At 33.5% G+C, this 22,601-nt stretch overlaps 1 protein-coding gene across 5 annotated transcripts in view; it reads right to left on the bottom strand.

The window, feature by feature from the left end:
• The window catches only part of brat (tripartite motif-containing protein brain tumor), a 636,751-nt gene that overhangs the window by 81,880 nt on the left and 532,270 nt on the right, over positions 1-22,601 (bottom strand). Inside the window, exon 1 of one of the 5 annotated variants that reach the window (XM_073089634.1) lies at positions 17,495-17,676. The exons of the other annotated variants lie outside the window; for them this stretch is intronic. Coding sequence (XP_072945735.1) covers positions 17,495-17,517 — 23 coding nt within the window. The 5' untranslated portion in view covers positions 17,518-17,676. Of the gene's footprint in view, positions 1-17,494; positions 17,677-22,601 lie in introns of those variants that run through there. 5 annotated transcript variants of the gene reach the window in all.

Here is a 22,601-nt window from a genome sequence, read left to right as displayed (position 1 = left end):
GTTTGAACTTAGTCATCAAAGACTAAAAGATTACTTAACATCAGACGGGCTGCGTCCTTTACTGCTTCTACTAGATCGCTGCTATACTTTTTACCTTCCTCGCTAATTTTCTATCCAAAAGCAATTTTGTAGAGATCCCTATTTAGCGACAACATTACAAATTCTTCACACGTAAGACACCTACACATATATCGAAGTATAAGAATATGTATTGAATTTCTGATATAAATTCTTATGCAACTAGCGCCACCCTCGGAGGTCTTTTTACACTGGTTATTTCAGGAAGTGTTTCGAAGCACGATTTAAGCTCCGGCATGTTTTATCTACATCGGTACGTGACGGTGCGAGCGTTGTCCAAAATATTATATTAACCTGTTTTGGAAAATGTCGGCCGCATATTTAGGAAAAACGAGTTTTTGATAAGGTTACTTTATCTGTTCACGTTATTACACTGGCGTTACAATTTCGTTTGTGTGGACTGTTGAATATTAAATATTTTTTATGATACAAAAATAAGCAGGAAATATACTTTGAAAGAAATTAGATTATTTTTTTTCACTTTAACTACCTGGCACTTATGTTGTTACTGAGTCCTAAAATTTCATTTTATCATGATTTATGAATAATTAAATCGCTATAAAAGTTGCCACGTTATAAACATAAAAAACCTACTTTCTTACACTAATAATAAAATGATATAAATCTGAAGTTCGTAAACTTGTTGCGATTATAATAATTATTAATAAATAATTTATTAAAAAAATTGTATCAAAATACAATTATTGCTTATTGTAGAGGTATACTTATGGAGAATGTTTGCAAACCCTAGCGTTAGAGCAACCATCATATCAGTTCAAAAATAGTAATATATACAATATAACAACAAATACATAATCTACCTATGTACTTATATTATTCATACTAATAGACTATACTGAACAACGTAAACAAAACCATAAATCTCCAAGTATTACGGACATCTAAACTGTTTATAAAATTTTAATTACTCCATGACAACTCCTAGAACCTTTGAAAACAGCCAGATCGCTCTGACGAAGATGTTTAAAAGAATTGCTTCGTTATTTTTATTCAAAGCCGTCGAGCCCAAAGAAAAACATCAAAAGAAAATCCATTAACCCTTTCTTCTTATCTTCGTAGGTACTCAATTGTTATTTTCTTTGATAAGTACAATATTTGTTTCAAACGAGCATGCTATTTTGCTGACAGATTATTATTATACTTGTATTTTCTTTTACGTTAATGTTTTTTTGTAATAAGCGCCATCTAGCGGTGAATGTAACTAGAAATCCGATATGAGCTGTAGTTTTGCTATTCAATAACAGATGGTGTAACTATACTATACAAGCATCACGGAACAATAAAAATTAAGAATTTATCGGCCTCATAAAAACCATATTTTTAACTGAATAAAGAGCAACTTTTATAACAAAAATGGGCATAGATAAAAAATAATAAATTTAATCAATTTATAACTTTAAAGTTACACACTTAACTTTAGAGTTTTGGACGACGTTTTTATTTTATAAGTTTAATTTTATTATTATTAATATTTTAATTTAAAATTTTAGGTTATGTTTACTTTAATCATTTTTTTTTCATGTTTTGTTGATTTGTATTAAATATTTCTTAAGTAACAAATTTAAATCAAGTGAGAATATGATGAATATATCTTTCATAGCACACTTAACTTTAGAGTTTTGGACGACGTTTTTTTTTATAAGTTTAATTTTATTATTATTTATATTTTAATTTAAAATTTTAGGTATGTTTACTTTAATCATTTTTTTTTCATGTTTTGTTGATTTGTATTAAATATTTCTTAAGTAACAAATTTAAATCAAGTGAGAATATTACGAATATATCTTTCATAGCAATAAATTAACGCCGAAAATTACATAGGAACGATGCAAAACGATTATTATTTGGCGAACAGCGAGCCAGCAATTACAATACACGAAAACTGGAGTTGTTTGCCAGATTTTATCTAGTTTCAAAGGAAACAATAACTCAAGTTTCGTTCAGTTAGCGATAAACCGGCTTCCTCAAACAAAGATAGAGGTGCCTTCAATTAAAATCTAAACAAGTGACTATCGTTTATGGTTGCGAAATGGGGTCGCAATTCATCCCCAAAATCTACATTTTGATTAAAGTTGCTTACGGCGGAATATAATGAAGGTGGTGGAGTACTTAGGGGTTGAATGTGGTAACTTCCTAGAGCGGGTAACTATTACTGCCCCACCTTGATAATGTAGGTAAAATATGTAGTAGGTATATTTCTCTACTTGTATCCAATTTAAAGTTTAACATAGGTACTTTGTATTTTTATAATTTCCCTTAATATTTTTATAATTAATTATAAGGCAGGGCTACGTGATGGAAAGTAGCCACCATTGCCTTAAGATATTTGTAACACTTAAGTCGCTAATGCATCGCAGGCTTTGAAGGAGAGCTCTTTTTGCACCTTTTTTGAAGAACCCCATAACTGAGTACTTAGTCTGTAATTTTAATTAAAATAATTGAGACCAAAAGCTCTCCTGAAACACTTTTCGTGCTGAAAGCGTACTTAGCCACTCGCGGTCACCCATCCTACTTCCGACAGCACTCACTGTTACTTAACTTTATAGATCGGTCTAAAATAGCGACGTTGAGTGCGCTTAAAAATATTGTATGATTCTAAAAGCACACAGAGTATATAACGGTTTAAGATAAATATCTTTCTTATAGATAATATTTTCTAAAAGAGTACAACTCACGTACATAAGAAAATACATCTTCATTTTCAAGTAAATACATCAAGCATCGGAACAAAATAAAATTCGTGAGATTTTCACTTGTAGGTAGGTAGGATTGCATTATTAACAATAAGAATAGTGGAATATTACAAGGTATAGTTAACAGTTTAACAATTCACATGTGGGTAAGAATCATATAAAAATGTTTTATCACAAGAAAATGAGGCAGAGCTAATAAAAATATTAAACATAGAAACCCTGACCGAACAATAATAGAAATATTTACGACCCAGTTTTAACCCAGAGACCCAATAGCCTCTTATACCAATTGTCGTTCCTGATAGCAGTTTGGATAGCAGTTTGTTTGTCAACTTTTTAACAGCTTCTAAACACGTGAGATTACGTTATAACTTCTATTTAAGCTTCGCCCATTTCAGAACGAGCGTTTTGTACGCGCGTGAGAAACGCTCGTTTTTTATTAAGTGAGAGTCTTTTTTGTTTTTTAGTCTAGTGGTTGAGAAATTCGGCCTCTTGATCGAGGAGTCTGAGGTTCAAATCCCACGCACCACTGGATTTTAAAATTTACGCGCGTATTACAAATTAATAATCATTTGCTAAAACGGTGAAGGAAAACATCGTGAAATCTTTATAAAAATGTATATGAGGTCTACCAAGACACACTTAGTCAGTGCGGAGGACTCTCAATCTGAGAGGGGACCCGTGCCCAGCAGTGGGACATTAATGGGTTGATGATGAGTTAAGTTTTTCATGGTACTGCTGAATAAGGGTTCTGCTTGAAGCCGATCTCACTGCGTTGTCCTGAGGACTAAGATTGTCGCCTTATATGTAAGTCAGCCGTCATCTACGACCACCAAATCACAGAACTGTTTCACACATACAAGTACACAAACACTCAGACCCAGAAGAACTCTTAAATCCTAATTTAAATTACCCGACCGGGGACCGAACCCGGAACTCACCGACCGGTACAACAACATCCACATCAATCGTAATATGAAAAACGTCAACAATTACAATATGAAAAGGCCTGTAGACCTCGCAAGGGGGCCGCAGTAAAATTTTTAATGACCCCCATTAATAAGCCTTGCTGCACGACCTTTTTTGACAATGAAATTTGAAAAATGACTCGTTTTTGGACACCAATTTTTTGTACTAAATTTCATAAAAGAGTCCGTTGTTCTGTACATAATAAATTATATATGTATTTGCGAAACAAAAGCAATCATGGTTCGGTGGTGTAAATGTATCGTAACCTATATGTTAGGTTAAGTTATCTAACGCGGTTATTTTATTTGTATGTGACGTCACTACCGCGTATGAACGTCAGTAAATAACCTTAAATAGAATCCTACTTAACATTAGCGATAGAAGTGTTGCTACCCCTGAGAATAAAACTGGAATGTCTCATACAAGTTATTAGGTAGAAATAGGTGTGGCGGTAGTACTGGATTGAACCACAAAGTGTTTTCTTCAAATTTTTAAGTTATGTTGAGGATCCGTGCAGTTTAGGGCTTAGCCAGCAAATGCAACATCGACTATCATCCGTTCTTAATAATCAATCTATCCAAAGTTTTTTTACCAAAGATCATTTGACAATAACATCGTACAAGAAATTGTCAATTCAATCTTTGGTAGGCATTAGGTAGATTGAATATCAATAACGGGCGTATATGAACCCCGACACTGCTAAAACCAAAATAAAGCTAAACTTAATTTTATAAGTCAAAGTTAAATTTGCAAAATTGTTAACAACAATAATTTCATCATCATCTCTGAAAAGGCGAGTCTAGATTTCAAATATGATTCTGTTAAAACAAATATAATAGAACGAATTTCTATTTAAACGTTAAACTAATCAAAACTTCATTTCACTTTCGGAGGTCAATTACTTCAGCTAAATCAACGTTAAGGTCAGATCTGCTACCAAGAACACAATAGATTAAGATGGGACTTAATAAAACTTTATAATTCATTGCTATTGTTTTAGAGAATACTAAGAAAATATATCTTTCTTTTCAACTTTACAAATAGCGTTGACTTGAAATTACATTATATTTTTATGTAGTAAGGTAATAAATCGTGCATGCAGCCCATCTTTTCTCTATTTATATTATTTTTTATAATATTAAAGTAGAAACGAGCATGGAGTCCAATCTTATAGTAAGTGATAACTGTTGCCCATGGACATTTGTAAACAACTTAAGCTTGTGCTTGGTAATAGGTATAGTCCGCGTAAAACTGCTAGTCCGCTCTGTAGCACTACCATGAGTTGGCATAGAAACGCCACTATAGAAATGGTAAATAGAAAACTATTGTCATTTTGCTAGTGAATAACATAACTACTATCGTTACGGTATTTCTTGACAACGTCTGTCAAATTAATGACTCATGGGACCGAATTTGTATGGCAATAGATCATAAGGACATTCGCTAGCGATTTGATTTCGATAGGTTTTTTACGTTACGAGTGGCTCACACTACGGAATTTAGTTCTACGAGTAACCACAAGAGGCGCTATACAATTTTTCATACATTTATTTTACGCAGTCGCTAGCGAGTAATACTTTTGTAAACTCATGGTAGTGCTACTGAATATAAAAATGAATCGAGTCGCCATAGTAAATTGTATGTCTACACCTACTCGCAACAACTTCAGAGCGGACTAGCGGTTTGGCGCGGACTATATGTTACTTCTCCTGAGGACTAATTTCAAACGCCTCAGATAAGTACCTACCGTCTGATGGTAAGTGGTTTGTGAACATCTGTTATCAACTCTATATAGAACACGGGTTCTATTACGAGGAGATCAGAAATGCTTTGTAACTCTTGAGGACTAAGATGTCCACTTCATAAGTAACTCAGGGGGCATCCCCACTCTTTCACCGAAATAGATTTGGTGGTTCACATGGAGAAAACATTACCCTCCGCACTCAGGTAAAAAATATGAAAATTACACGAATATTAACTTCTTTGAGAAGACACGAATTATCGTGTCCGACATAGGTGTGGTTGGTCGCGGGGCATCGATTATCATACGATAGTGTCTCATAAATAATTCCGTGTCAACGGCTCTATGGCTTCGGGTAAGCCACTACATATTCCGAACACGCTGTAGATACGATACAGATTTAGTAACACCCTGTTGCTAGTTGTTGTTCGTGTTTTAGATTGACTTAGGGTTTTGTGGGAAAAATATTTCTAAATATATATAACTCAAAGGTGACTGACTGACATAGTGAACTATCTACGAACAGCCCAAACCACTGGATGGACCGCTAAGAAAGGATTTTGATCAATTCTACCCCCAAGGGGATAAAATAGGGTATGAAAATATTACTTCGTAACGCGAGCGAAGCCGCGGGCAAAAGCTCGTTTTTATAATATAACTATAGAAATAGCAGCAATTCAGTTCATCGCTAAGTGATACTGCCGCCCATGGACATCTGTGATCAACCTTAGATAAGATTACACCTTAGCTTAGGTCGGCCGCAGATGCATAGCTACCTGAGAACTGAGTTAAGACGCTTTGGATAAGTAAGTTTCCCTCATCACACCTTTCAAACGGGAACACCGCAGCGCTACACTGCGACGTGTGACGGTGGTGCTATCGGAGTCGAACCACATAGGGTTCCACAACTTTAAATTTTTTGGTAGGCTCAACTTAGGGTGGGTTTCATCCAAAGCCCGGTTAAAGTTTTCGTTAAAGTTATATAAACAGTAAATTTGACGGTAACGATGGAATGTAAAAAATCTGTGTTGCATCAATTGACTTGTCATTAATGTCATTTGTGTCCTTTTCACCGCTATTTTTAGTCGACATTGACAGATAGGGTAGTTGACAAATATAGTAACTTTAACTGATCGAATTCGAGCGGTTAATGTTAAGTATTAGTTATGACGTAATTTCAACCTAACCAAAATGGTGCAACTAATTATTTTTTTGACCATGTATTTGACGGTTGGTTAGGCTTCTGTCTGACGGTTTCTAAAAAGTAAGTTATTCCATTAAAAGTTGTACGAATTATATCTGATCAATAATTTCCAAGAAAAACGTTCTTTTTAAAGTATGTCTAAATCAATTCGGTTTACCCCTCAATGAGCAACTTCTAAATGGACTGAAAGCCAACGAAGAATAAATCTAGGCATTATTAATTAGGACTCGATGACCTAACTCAAGATTTTAGTTAATTGACTGTCACCTCATTCTTTTTATCGGCTTTTTAAAAATTGGGATTTACGGTCATTGGACGGTCAATTGCTGATAAGGGCGCTAGCATAATGAATCTGTGTTTACGATTCGGAAGCCGTAAATACAATGTTTGCGTAAAACGTATAAAGATTTTTCGTGTTGGCTATTCATCATCATAAAAATGTTTCAACTATTCACCGAAAGATGGCGCTAGTAGTCGCATATTATATCGCCGAGAATTAGTTTTATGTTTTACCACAAGAAATGTAAAACGGTTATAAAAATAATAACTGTCGCTTAAAAGAGGTGTTATAATAATTATTATTAAATTGTATCAGACTAGAATATAATAAAATAATTGCATTCATTCCGAAATATTAAATCTCATAAATATTTCAACTATATTAAATTGATAGTTCATGTACGTAACAGCTCATAATCTAGATTTTTACATACATTAAATAGTAGAACTTATTTAATTCCTTATTACAACATTTACTTTACTTACCCAAAGATTCTTTCTCTACGCCCAATAAAACATCTAAGACGTTAACAATAAAATTTCAATACTAAATCTCGAACAATAGATTAGAGTAAGGGTTCTTAATCTTAAGGGACAGGTTAGGGTAGGATGGGGATAGAAAAACCACCTGATCGTGAGAGAATGCGGGTACGCGGGTCTCATAGGCAAATCTTGGGGAAACACAATAGAAACGGTTAATAGTTAACGGACTGTAGAATAAAATGTCAGGTTTAACGAATTTTATTAAGTTTATGTTTAACGTTTTTTATGATGTATAATGTTGAGTGATACTGAGGGGAGTTTAGTGGGAATAAACGGGAATTGAGAATACTCGTACCGTTGGCATAAAACCGTGCTTTTTGGTTATTTTGCTGCTAATAACTATATTAGACACTTTGCTCCTTATAAAGGTCGAATTTTGTACTTTTTAGTTTGCCCTTTTATGTTTGTTCTCGTTGGTTATTTTGCTGCTAATAACATTATACATTTTGGTCATTTTGCGCCTTATGATGTGTACAATTACATGGTTATTTTTCTATTTAGACATTTTACATTTTGAAAACTTAGCTCTTTTGTCATTTTTGCGACCGTTAGTCATTTTGCGTTTCTGGCAGATTGCATTTGTCGATTGCGCTATAGACATGAGACTAATCCATTTTAAATAAGTATATAACGGAAGAGGGCGCCGGATTTCACTATATTGTAGTGTAAATGTGCGAATCAACTTTCTATTAGAATTCATCTATTGTGCATTTATAATTGGTGTTCCTAGAACTAGTTATGTCATAATCTATTAGAACATCAAAATTAACACAGTATTTCCGGCACAGATGTTGATAGAAATTTGTAGACTATGTGTGGTACAAGTTATGAGTGAACGCGACTTCTATTATATTTTATTAAGAACAAATATATTTTTAATACAATAAAAATGTTTTTTTTTTAATTTATTTTTATGTTAATGGCATCGCTATTTATTATTGTTATTGTTGTGAGCTTTTTATTTAAATACGATTCAATGCATCTATAGATATTTCAGTGTTAGTCACATTTCGTTAGTATGACTTTTGCATAACTCATACAGGCAAAAAAACAACAAAAAGGCAAAACTTTTGTTCTATTTATTAACTTCCAACGATTGCGAATCGATAACCTTATAACCCAATTAGTTATAAAATGATATTACACAATTTGCACTGGCGGTCGAGATATTTAATACACTCGGCTCATATTACATTATAGTGCCTACTAATGAGTTTATCTAGGCTCTAACGTAATCCAAACAGATGCTTAATTTACTATTAATTAATTAATGTGTTAGGCTTATTTACAAATTAGATAACATTATATCCTAATTTCTAGGTATTTTAACACTTAGATATACCATGATATCCAGATCCGTAGGTATTTTTAAAAGTGGTAAACCTTTATGGTCCGTGTATCAGTGGCACCGTTGTCACATCTTTTCTTCCCTTATAACTGTGATGTGTATGTGTGTGTGGTTTGGTTTTGTTTAGTTGATAATAGTAGACATTCTAAAACGTTCCAATATCATTTTTAGTTTTTGGCTGATCGATTATGGATTTCCAAACCCCGTGAGTTATGTAGATCGGTGCTTGAATGTAACAGGAATTGTGCGAAAACGGTTGCGAATTCGAATATTCAGTTTTTTTGTATTTGTCTACTACATTATATCACCATAACATTATCACAATACAAAAAAAAATGTGAAAGACTATCACTAGCAGTAATTTAAGTTTCATTACTTATAACTGTAACTGTATAACGTAATAAAACTGGTGTTACAAAATAACATTTCATTATTTGATAATGGGGATAGAATTCAAAAGTCACATACATTATAATTGTAAGAACATAATATTAAAAAGACTTATAAAATCAAATCGCTGCCTCCCATGACTTGGGACAGCCACCCAAGCCTCTTACGCGAGGAAATGAACGTAATTAATTTGATTAATCGCGAGTGGCGTCTTTGAGGCATTCGTGCGATGAGTAATGAAGGACGGGGCAGTGCCTTTTTTGACTCTCCATCAGCAGTGAACTATATTGCGCTTCTGTACGTGTGAGCTACTCTTTGGTGTTGCGAGTCGAGTATATGCGTGTAGATAACTTTGTTAACATGCTTTTATATGTAACACAATTTAGTGGAACTTTTTTGTAATGTTTTTGAGCGTTTGTACTGTGTATGTATATCTAATTTTTTGTCACACAGTCCAAACGGCTTGAATGATTTTAATGTATGACTAATTTGCAATATGAGGTGTCGTCTCAATTGTTTGACATAATTGTTTGTTTGTGGGTTTGACATAACCTATTTTACTTCCCTTTTGAGTTAATTCGTTTTAAGCAGACTGGTTTGTAGTTTTTATACACACACACAAAGACGAATACACAAACACCCAGACCCAGAACAATTACCAACATTTTTAGATATTATCTGTCTGTCCGAGGATCGAACCATACACCTAATGTGAATCAGATCAGTTTGGTGACAGCTCTGCTCAGGTTATTATTTTTATTCCTGGTTGTTTTGTACGGTCAGTTTAATTTCAAATGTGTCAATTTAGGCTCTGTGGTTCAAAATACAGATATAAAATAATACATAACGTTCAGCGGTCGAAACAGAAAGTTTGAACGCATTGCGTAACTCTAAGACTTGTTCTGTTACCATTTATGTTTCATAAAACCAGTTAGCTGACCGTGACTCCGTGTAGGAAGTAAAAATAGAGTCCTAATTTGTGTCGGTATATGTATACATATATTTATATATTCGGTGTTGGATTTTAGGCATTGGCGTTTCTTAGCTAAGATGGTAAGAATTGGAGTGTTTTGATTTTTTTCCGGAAATCCAATTGCAGAACAAAAATGTATCTAGATTGAAAATAGTTTTTTTTAGCCAGATCAGATTACTTATTTGTCTATTACCTGTTTATTTAAATTACACTTTTTTATTACTAAGGGAATTTCGTTGAGAATTTAATCTAAATCATATAACAGTATGACGATATTTTCGATGACAGTATGAGACAGCAATCACTGTCTTTAAGACAGTAAAAATTAACATTGATATATGTTTCTATTTTCTTTCAAATTTTTCCTAACCCAAGTAAAGCGACCTGATCTATGACCTGACCTGACGCTATCGAAAGCTTAAATAAATATCGCATACGAAGACAAAGATTAAAAAGTCTATGAACTTCGCAACACATACTTATGCACAAACATAAATCCGATATTCACGAGCGGAGCCGAGCTCGAAACTATTCGAAATCATTTAAGGTTTTCGACTAAAAAAGAAAGTGAATGACCGAGGACGATGGGGACAAAAGGACGCTTTGTCATTCCGAGAAGTTATTGGGTGCAACCCTAAACTGCCATCAGGTAGAATTTTCGACGAACCGCCGCAATATGGCCTTCTGAGTCGTGCGGCTGCATCTTATGTAAAATGTAAATAAATGAAAATTAAATGCGATTTTAATGTCTTATAAGTAAATAACTTTTTATGAAGATTAATTACACAAAGCTTATTGTATTGTGACTTATATATATAACATTATGTTATGCAATGCGCTTAATATAGCACATATCTAGTTTAGTTTTGCGATTAAATAAACGAATTATTGGAATAGAAATCTAAAACTATGAATACAAAAATGTTATGATTATTTTTAGACAGTGCTATGAATATTACATGAACACGTGATACAAAACAAAAATTAAGTTGTAGATTCAGAACATAACATAAATCAATGAAAATGTCTCATTCTCATATTTTCTACTCTTTTATTAGAATAGTAAAATTTAAAAAGTCTAGTATAAAAATTTTGAGACGATATTTTTTTCGCTAGAACAATGTTACTGTAGACCATTGTTTAATTTAATGCGTAACTTAATGAAAAAACAAAATGATATTTTAACTCTAAAATAATGACGTAATATACTTTAGGTAAGTGCTAAGATAAATTAAGAAAACTAAAGTTTATTCGAAGAACAAGAAGAAGAGTTGTTCGTCATGAGACCTTTGAAATATGAACTATATTGAACTAAAGTTTTCTTCAAACAATTGTTCTTGAACATATGCGTTGTATTTCAAAAGACTAATTTGAACTAAGAATATACTACTGAATGAACATCACAGTTAATTTCTTAGTAATTCATTGTCATTAACTTAATAACACCTGGTTGGAATGTGACCTCTTCTCGACCTAACCCAACCCCTTGAAGTAACCCCGCATTCGGTCTGTTAACTTAGCACTATTACTTTATTAAAATTCTTTAATAAAAATATTAACTTAAATTCATAAAATTTAATTATAAAAGTAGCCAAATTTTATAAAAAATATATTTTAAGGTTGAGAAAGCAAATAAAATAAAATACTATTATCCCCAAAAAGAGCGAATAAAATGAAATTGAATATTACTTATATTTTTTTCATTATAATGCTTCATTAGAACTTCTTTTAGTTTGCGAAGCTTTTCTATTTCATACTTCAATAGTCAATGTGCAGGTATGAAAGCTTTTTTGTGAAGATAGATATCTTATAATATAATAGTTTAAAATAGTGCTTAGCTGCTATTTAAACCTGTTATATTTAACTGCTATGAAGACGGTTATATTTAACAGTCTGCAATAGCAATTAAACTGTTATATTACTATTCTTGCAGTTAGTATTTTACTAGTACGTAAATGTAATGTCATCTATTCTATGTATAAAGTTAATTTAAATTATGTACGTAATTATAATTAAAATAAAAAACTAGAATACATTTTACTACATCATATTACTGCAATCCAACAGAGTTACTAATAAATAGAATACGTGGTAGAATATGTCAGACAAGAATCGAACGAAGCATATAAATTCATACATTATTAGTTTAAATTGTTTAATATCTAATAGCACGTACATATTTATAGCGTTATATCGTTATCTATATTTAAATATACTTTAATAAATTCTCAGACGACGCAGGAGTTGAGTTGTAAAAATAAATCAAAACAACCGCGGCTGTTTGTCAAAGCAATTTAATTAATTCCAAGGAAAGCTTCGCAGTTTTTCTCAAAAGGAGAAAAGTGTGCTGCCTTAGTTTTGTATTTCTACCTGTTGTATTGATTCTGTGGCAGTGGTGTTGGTACTACTGTGAGTCTTATGTTTGATTCTCGGAAAATTTGTTTGGTGGATACTATATATCTATAACCAAAGAGCGACGTTTGATGTTGTTACCTGGAATGTAGATTATGTGCTTAATTAAAGTAATATATTTAAATTAAAGTAAATATTTGTGTAACGGTCAAATAATGAAAAACATAGAAAAATAAATATATTTGTGCTACTATCCGTAACATTAGGAAATCATCTTGGGCGGTTTGTGAATATGAGCAATAATATATTACCATGGACAATTCGCCAATTATATCTGTCCTAGGAATGAAATCAATAATATTTGACTACACAGATACACAAAAATATATGTAGTAATTTATAGTATATAATAAAATGAATGACTGACTGCATTCGAAATGATTTAATGGATTTCAAAGACATTAGATTCAAAAATTACAAAAAACAAAATGCTTATTTTATCGCACATGACTTTAAAACGCACATATATTTAATTAATAAACAAACACAACACACCAATATATTAAGACAAAATACTACACATACATAAGACAATAAAGATAAATATATAAACAAAATGGACGTTCCCCGGCTTACAAAAGTTTAGGAACAAGTTGGAGCTAAACGGACCGAATCCCGGATTAGAGGCGTGCGGAGGCGCTCCATCACGTCATTGTTCAAATTGTTACTACTACTAGTTTCAACTGTTAGTACTCCTACTAATACTAGCAACTCGAGATCGCAGGATGATTAGTAAATGAGTTTTATAAGCGGAAGCTGCATTTTGAGAAGAGACTCATGCCCAGCAATTCGACAGAGTTAATGATAAGAGTTTCAGTTGCAGTTTTATTTATCACATTTGAATGAGTTTTGTTGACTCACGTGTCCTTCTGTTTTTTATTTATGTAAAAATTTTTGCTTTTAAATGTACGAGTACCTTTTTAAGCCTAATTAATATCTACAAACTTTAAACGTATTATGTCAGACATATTCATATTTTCCTATACAATATTTTAGCAGGTACGGCCCCTTTCTGCGCGGTCACTTTATTCTTGTAGATCCTTCAAAGATTAAAGATTAAAGAAATAGATATTTAATGAGAGATTAAAATATACTTAATCGTTCACGGCTTATGTCCTACTTTTCATGCACATACTATACAATTATTTATTAGATGTACGATTTTGTAGATATCTAAAATGCAGTACTAACCTGTACCTTGTCTAGCAATCAATGTTAGTATTGTAACGTGGCTTACACTTATGTAATGTGTGCATTATTTATTATTAGTGTATGTCTATTAGTCACAGTCTATCTATATCCTGCAGTTCCGGACGTTACCCCCGAGATTTGCTATTCAGATTTCAGCTAGCCGCTCTATCAGATGTGAATAATGGCCTCGACAAATAATACCCTGCTTCCTTGCTGCGAGTTACTGGACATTTGGTGTGTGTGTGTGTGTGTGTGTACGCGTGCATGCGTACGTGTGTGAAAGATATTTAAAAGAAGTACGAGTATTTTAATTATAGTTATAACGGCAGTGCCAATGTAGTACTTTGTTCCAGTTTAAAGGGTGTTGCTTATCATCTATTGCAGACTTCAGGCAAGACTCAAACCCTGTAGAATTGATTACAGATATCACTGCCTATGCCAACTGTAAGGCATACAAAAGATGTGAAATAATAGAGTTTCTATCGCAGATTCTTCTCCATAACAAAACGCCGATTAAAAGTAAATTACCGATATTCAACAGAATTCTGTTCACAGGATGTTTTGACATAAACAAAACAATGACATAAACGAAACATATTTTTTATTTTTATTTTAATAATGTTATATCACCGCATTAATACCAGTTAATTGACAAGCTATATAGCTAAGAAACAATCCAATAACTGTGTTCAAACAATTAATGCAACAACTTCCTACAGCGGTAACAAAATAGGAAACCATACCGATCTTCAATAGCTGCCTCACAAAGCGTAGCCGTAACAATGTGAGAGTGAAACCAAAAAAAATTAGAAGAGTCACTACAATAGTGATGTATTTTACCGATGCTATGCTATGAATGTGCCGTATCGATATTTCCTTATTTTTTTTTATAATATAGGAGTAGCAGACGAGCATGCAGTCCACCTGATGGTAAGTGGCTACTGCCGCCCATGGACATCTGTAATCCCGATAGGATTAGATATTCCTACTTGAGGTCGGCCACAGGTGCGCCGCTATCCCTCAGGACTCATTTTTTTTTTGTTGACGAGGGGGAAACCTTCAAAAGGTACCCTATGCCGTGGGAGCGGCACGGGGTTATGTGGGATTCTTACCGCACTAAAACCCCCCCGGTTGCCGTCCTCGGCGCTGCGTAGAGGACTCCGGGATCTCCAACGGAACGCAACTGGAGTCCACTTGGCGCGTTGCCCCGTCGGGCTCCGCCCAGGTGAGCTTGAAACTCACCACACCATCTGGTGTTCACGACGGTATGCGACCACACATACCGCCGTCCATCCCGGAATAGGCGCGGCGGTGGTACCGCTGGAGTCGAACCACAAAGGGCTCTACCACCTTCGAAATAATAAGACTGAAGTAGCAAACGAGCGTACAAGTCATCTGACTTGTAACTAACTTCATATAGAACAGGAGTTTTACCTGAAGCTAAACACAGATACATTGCCACTCCAAAGGACAATAGTGATCTCTTTATATGAAAGTCAGTCGGCATCCAAACCCTTCCATCGAAACGCAGAAGTACTTCATGCTACAAATAGGTTTAGCGATGGTACCTTCCCGGTCAAATAATTCATTAGTAGAAATACTACGGATAAGGTACATATTTTTGTGATCATAATTAGAGATAAGGCGGTTTAGTATTTAAAAAAAGGAGGATTAGGAAAGAACCCCAAATAAATACAAATAGATTTCTACCTGAGGTAGGGCATAATTGCGTTGCTATCTCTGAGGACTACTTTGGAACACATATCCGTCAAACCACAACACAATAATGCTAACATTATTATAAGATAGAAACATATATACCAACCTTGCTACTAAAGTCGATCACATAAAAGATTATGTGTCAAAGTACATTTTTGTACCATTTTTAAATTGTCCCATTTTCAAGTTGTCCCGTTCTGCCACTCCTAACGATCGGTACGGAGCTTTACAAATTGAAAGGCAATTTCTTTGAAAGGCTCTAAGGCTCTACGCCTTCCGCTGAACAAGTGAGCAACGAACGAATGATTGAATCGGATTAAATATGTTCACTGGCTTTGTGAATGTTACGTTTGATAACAAAAAGTATAAGGGTATTTTATTTTAATTGAATTGGTCTTTTTAAGGATCTTGAATAAAATGTATGTATGTAGGTTCCGACTTAGGCTGATATTAAAATGGTGATTGAATTAATTTGTATTATGCATTGAAATTTAGTAGGAATTATCAAGATAACTTTATTAAATATCAATATGTTTATTAATTCGCAAATTACATTAAATAAAAATAAGTAACATTAAAATATTATTTTTGTATTACATATCCTAATAATTTTTAAACATTATATCAATATACAAATTCCAAATTGAGAAAATGTTGTCAGTTTATTAAAATTACACCAAATATTCATAAAATATTATAATAAACAATCTAATATCTCTCACTTAGCCCCGTAAAAAAACAAATTATCCAAAAACCTTTCTACCGGTGTTAATACGCAAAATGGCTAAAACCCATTTAGTTTAAAAACTAGACCCACTGGTAATTATATTTAAATAAATATCTATCTAAATATCAGTCAATTATATTATAATATTATTGAGCATATATTCTAACTAAAAATAAATATTTAAATGCTCAGTTAATTGAATTAACGCGACACTACGACTAAACCAATGCATTAATTAATAACGTTCTATATTCTAACCTTGACGGAGTGACCGTGAAATGCGGATTGTAACAGTATATGTTGCCTAGGAATCTATTAAAATGACGTTATAAAGAGGAATACTAATATTTATTTATGTATTTATTGTCACATTATTATATTAGAAAAATAGCATATAACAGGTATAAAAATAACGCACAAAATAGCAGCTTTTAATTATTACGTTATAATTAAAATAGTATTGATATATTATTTAATGCTATTATATTTTATTGGACTATTATTATTTTTCAGATAATATCAGGTTTAAAGGCTAGTGTAAATAAGGTAAGTTTAGTAAGGGTGTATAAAAATAGAATTTATAAAAATGAAATAAAAGTAATTAAAAATAAGGCTTAATATAAATAACCTTTGTTTATAATTTTAAGGACTGCATGAATAAACAAAAACGGTTGCAAAGATATTTACCTTCCGGGATAATTAGATAAAAGGAAGGTTTGTAAAACAAAAAAAATAATAGGTAAAAATACTAATTGAGGACCTCTTATTATATTTTTAATATACTTAAAGTTTTATCAAAAGTAAAATAATGTAGATCGAAACTTGTAAAAACTTGCGAAAAATTATATTTTCTAGTAAATATTATATGTAAAAAATATATTTAGAAAAAGATTTTAACTTATTTTATTTTTTAAGGTACGTTAAACAAAGCTTACAAATTATTTATTTACTAATTAATAAATAATTATTTACAAATTTAGAAATAATTATTTACTAATAAATAAATATTATGAAAGAAACTTAACACAATGAAAGTAACTTATGCGTATCTGAAGTCAATAACGCATCGAAACTACCAAAATAAAAGTGACGCACACTTGTATAGGTAAAGGACCTTCAACGAAATTCACTATCAAGCTCCGACAACTCTTGTTTAAAATACCGGTTACAAACTTTAAAACGACAAAAAGTTGTCAAAAAACTTACCAAAGTAAACCAAATCCGTTCATTAATTCAGTCTCCCTTCAATCAAAAAACAGCACAAATCAAAATTAATACTAAACTTATTATTCGCTAACACACTAATAATACTTTTGGACAATGACTAGAATTCAAGCGAGCGCGAGAGAGCAACCGTTCGCGTCAACGGTCGAATCATAACTGACTGTGAGTTGACTGAGGGGGTCAAGTTTTCGAAAAAGCCCAACTGCAGGCAAAGGCACCCATACGTTACAGCCGAGATGACTACAACAAAAAAGAACCCTAAATATTATCGTCGGTGAAGGGGCGGTTCTCAAACGTTCGTTTTGTTTTTATAGCGTCGTAAGCTGCTATTTTCGGATTATTTATTAAATATTCTGTAAAATTAACGTCAGTAAGTAACTAAAAACGAAAATAATGAAACAAACGTTATTTATTTTTTATAAATAAACTTACTTTACAATGATTATTATAAACTTAAAAAATAATGAAATACTCTGCGTAATAAATATATGTACAAACAACGAAGGTATTTTTTTTATTCCCCTTTTTGTATATATGTACATAAATATAGTTATAATATAGGTATTGTAAATATGTTTCTTCTATGAATAGTGTAATGTAGATATATAAAACTTTGTTGCAATAAACAGAATATATAATTTAAAACGAAGGTAATATCTATTTTAAGCTGTTTTATAGCTATTTAATGTAGTTGAAAAGTTAAAAGTAACGGTTGAATTCTACATCGATCATTCAAGTTTTCAAGGCAACCTGGCTGCGTTCATTGTACTCGAATTTTATAGCCGTGCAGATGTAAATGTATTGCCGGCTTCGATAAAATACTTACAAGCTGTTCGCAAATTTATGACGTTTATTATGTAATTTCTTTCAGCGACACTTTTGTAACATACCGTCGGCGTATGTGAAAGTTTTGTGTGATGTAATGGTAATTAGATTTTGGTGTTATATTTTAGATTAGTATAATTGTTAATTATAATTTAGTATGTAGACAGATTAAGACAAAGCCAAGGGTAATCAATTTTGGATTAATTTTTTAATATCATTGTCATTAATTTTATAATGTTTATATGGATTATGTTATCATTTATACCTACATAAACAGTGTAATGTGTAATAAGTAAGTACTATTAAAATAATTAAAGTAAAGATTGTTTTGCAAAAAGAGTAAATGATATGCTAGTTACTAATAAATATTACTATACTGGCAAGGTCTTCAATTGGATTGTTATTTCAGTTAAAATAATTGTGCAATAAGTATTGTGTATAATAAATTCAATTTTTAAGTCCATTTGCACACAATGAAAAAATAGTCAACACAGCCATATAAAACTTTAGTAAAATTTCAACATAGTTAACACGTCGCATAATATTTCAAAAACTAAAAAACCTTTTTGTAACTGACGCCAAAGGCAACAAAAGCGCTTCCAAAGCCAAATTAGAGTGCACACAGCTCGAATTAATGAGCCGAGCAGTTCCAGTGTGCGACAATAGTTAATAATAAAACTTTGGGAGCCGCAGTCCCTTGAACAAGTTTTGCAGCTGCCGTTCCGACGCACACATTGACGTGTGTACACGCGTGTGTGCGTGTGTAAGGGTGTCGATGTACAACCGATTTTCGACTTAATACCAATAGGCATAGTTAATACCCTTATTTCGTCTGTTTTCACTAGGGGTGTCCGTTTTAATGATTGCGTTTTTCTACCCGACAGATAGATTGTTTTATTGCTATTATTACTCGGTATTGCATATCGGAACGGTATATTATGGGGTATTTTTTTAGTTAATAAATGTTACCGTTCGGTGTAGTACAAAGAAATTTGTTTGAACGTAATTCTACAAGGTCACTGTAGCTAGTAAGGTTAAGAACTTGACAGGAACTTTAGTTTAGGTGTCAGTTGCAGTTTAGTTTAAGCGTATTTTAGGTGACGTTGCAAGTTTAAGTATTTCTTTATGTAGCAAATAGCAAAGTAACATGCAGTTAATCTTTTTTATTTTTTTATTTTTATTAAATAAAAACGCTTTCTACACTCACAACCCCAAACTAGGATTCCCTGTAAAGTAGGTGCTATAGACACACACAGAGTCAAATACACAAACACCCAGACCCAGAAACAGAAACCTAAATTCATCATTTAGAAATCTGTCTGGCCGGGGATCGAACCCGCGACCTTCTGCGCGTCTGACCGGTATGGTGACCGCTCAGTCACGCGGGTCGTCTGATAGTTAGTAGTAACTGCAGCGCCAGGACATCTGTCAACTTGAAATTGATAGGCGTCCTACCTCAAGTAGCCAGAATTTTTTCAAAATGGAAGTAGCAATCGAGCATGCAGTCCACTCGATAGTAAGTGGCTACTGTCGCCCATGGACATCTGTAATAAACCCCAAATAAAGATAAGTCCTGTCTGAGCTTTGCGACAGATGCATTGCTTCCGTTGAGGACTAAATTGTAACGCCTGGTGTAAATATCTCTAACCATGTCTTTTAACTAAACCACAGAGCGCATTGCAACCCTTGAAGACTAAGTTAAAACGCCATGTGTAATTCTAACTATGTATATCTTTTAAACTAAACCACAACAGAACTTAACACTGCTGTAATAAGCCAGAAATGTTAACACTTTGTATAATAAAGTTAATAATATCTTATATAACTGGTTATTATGATTGACTTATTATAATTCAGCATATTTTTATGTTAATGTACTAATTGAAATGCAAATTATAGGCATATAATTATAAAAAATATATCACTTTCTACACTCACAGTCCTACGCTACAACTCCGTGTTGTAGGTGTCACTGACACACACAGCAAATACACGAACACCCAGACCCAGAAATTAAAGTTCAGAATCCTAAGCAATCGGTTATCCAAAATAAGTGTAAAGATTTCTAACGAGAATACAGTGCATCTGATGGTAGGTGGCTACTGCCGCTCATGGACATCTATAATCAACCCCAGATAAGATAAGATTCCTAGCTCAGTTCGGCCACACGGATGCGTTGTTATCCCTGAGGACTAAGTAGGAATGCTTCCACTTATGTCTTACTTCAAAGCGGAACAACAGAGTTAAGCTGGAACACCTCAGATTATTGTATCCCTTACTATACCTTTCACAGAACATATCAGAGTTTAACACTGTTAATAATCAGAAATAGATGGAGCCAGTGCTGGTCACTGCCGCCCATGGTGATATACCAGTATACTGTCTCCACTTTTAGTCGTGTCAAAGGTTTTTGAACTTTATCGAGCGAGCTTTACCACAAAGGAAATTGAAATTTAAAAAAGTACAGCCGACAGCTGTTGTTATCATTCTATAACACCCTCAATTTGCTGTATTCCGTGCAGGTAACAATGGTATAGCATGCGATACTTTGAGTGAAATGTGGAATGAAAATAACTATACCACCGTTTATAGAACTAGGTGGTTGCACTGCATCGGTTCTATCTTGTTTATATAATATAGGAATAGCAGACGAGCATGCAGTATGAAGGTACGTGGCTACTGCCACCCATGGACATCTGTAATCAACACGGTCTGCCACAGATGCGCCGCTTCCCCTGTGGACTAAGCTGGAATGCCTCGAAAAAATATGTCTCCCTTACCACACACTTCAAACCAGAACACAGCAGCGTAACTGGTGTATTAAGCAGAAATAGGTGTGGCGGTGGTGCCACCGGATTCAAATTACCAAGAGCAGAATAATGTATTTAAACAAAAATACAAATTTCATTCAAACTTATGAGAGAATATTAATAAAAACAAATCTCACGCTATCTCCCCAAAAGAGTTGTTTTTTTTTCCAAAATTAATCAATACTCATTATACGAGTACCATCGATCCGAACTGGTCCTATCCTTAAGTCACAGGCTAAATAATAACGAATACTCCCGATTATCAAAAACCAATCGATCCTTTCGTCACAGGCTAACACACAATACCCATATGTTGAGGTAGGCCGGACGTTACCTATGCGGTAAGGTAAGGTCAACGGCCGGGGTAACGACCGGCATGGTACATACCATATGATTCATCTTGAACTCATCGCATGACCGGCGGGTTATCTCCGAAACAAAGTATGTCGCAAGTGACGATTATCTTGGTTAAGTGTTGGATTATAGAAAATATGTAGACGACGCACTCTAAACTATTCTCGCAGAATAAAGAATATGCAACTAGAAGGCGTATATGTGAATACATATAATTGTAAAGATTTTTAGGAAATAAATCTTAAATATGTAGTAACTAGATCAAGAGTTGTCCTTAGCAGAATAAAAAATATTTGACGCACTTTACGGAGCTATTAGAAAATAGGCAGAAGGAGAAGTCTAAGGACAGTATCCTTGCAGAACAAAGAAATATATAAATCTAGGTAGTTAATAGAAAATATGTAGGAGCAAATGAGCTTTCTGTGCACCCGATAGTAAGTGGTCACTATCACACATGGATATATGTAACAAACTAAATATAGAACAGATTTTATCTGAAACCGATCATAGATGCGTGCCACTCCTGAGGACTACGATAGTCGCCTTATAGGTCAGTCAGCCGACATCCTCCTCATCGAAACGAAAGAACTGCTTCACGTTGAAAATGGTCGTGGTTGTGGTACCTCCCCGGTAGAATCGTACTAACTCTACCACCTCTGCGGTAGGACAGAAAACTGACCATGCGGGTATCTACGGTCGAATTGTACTATCCACGTTTGTTGTAAGACAGTTGTAAAACTGACATCGCAGTCGATCCATGATTACAACTACCACCAGTTCTACATTTCTAGTTAGTTACATTAAAAAGGTATTTAAAGTGATTGAAAGTACAAGATGGTACCATAAAACACGATCATAAACTCGGTCGCAATGGCCACTGAACTCTTAATAATTCAGGAAGAAAGCGGTCGTTATGTGATGGAGTGTTTTGAACTTCATTCCTTATTCGCTTAATTGTAACAATAAACTCTAAAGATCTGTACACACAAAGGCCAAAAAAATTGCAACTTTGCGTCTTACGCGATAGTATCAAATGAACGGGAAAGAATATAAAATTTAAGACAGTATTGACAAATATAAAGGCGAAGAATACGACTTAG

Source organism: Epargyreus clarus, unplaced genomic scaffold (assembly GCF_041222505.1).
Source record: "Epargyreus clarus isolate Ecla_fem2 unplaced genomic scaffold, WU_Ecla_fem_2.2 ptg000029l, whole genome shotgun sequence".
Classification (NCBI taxonomy): domain Eukaryota; kingdom Metazoa; phylum Arthropoda; class Insecta; order Lepidoptera; family Hesperiidae; genus Epargyreus; species Epargyreus clarus.
The sequence above is the reverse complement of the archived record's forward strand: the minus strand, read 5'-3'. Positions and strand labels throughout refer to the sequence as shown.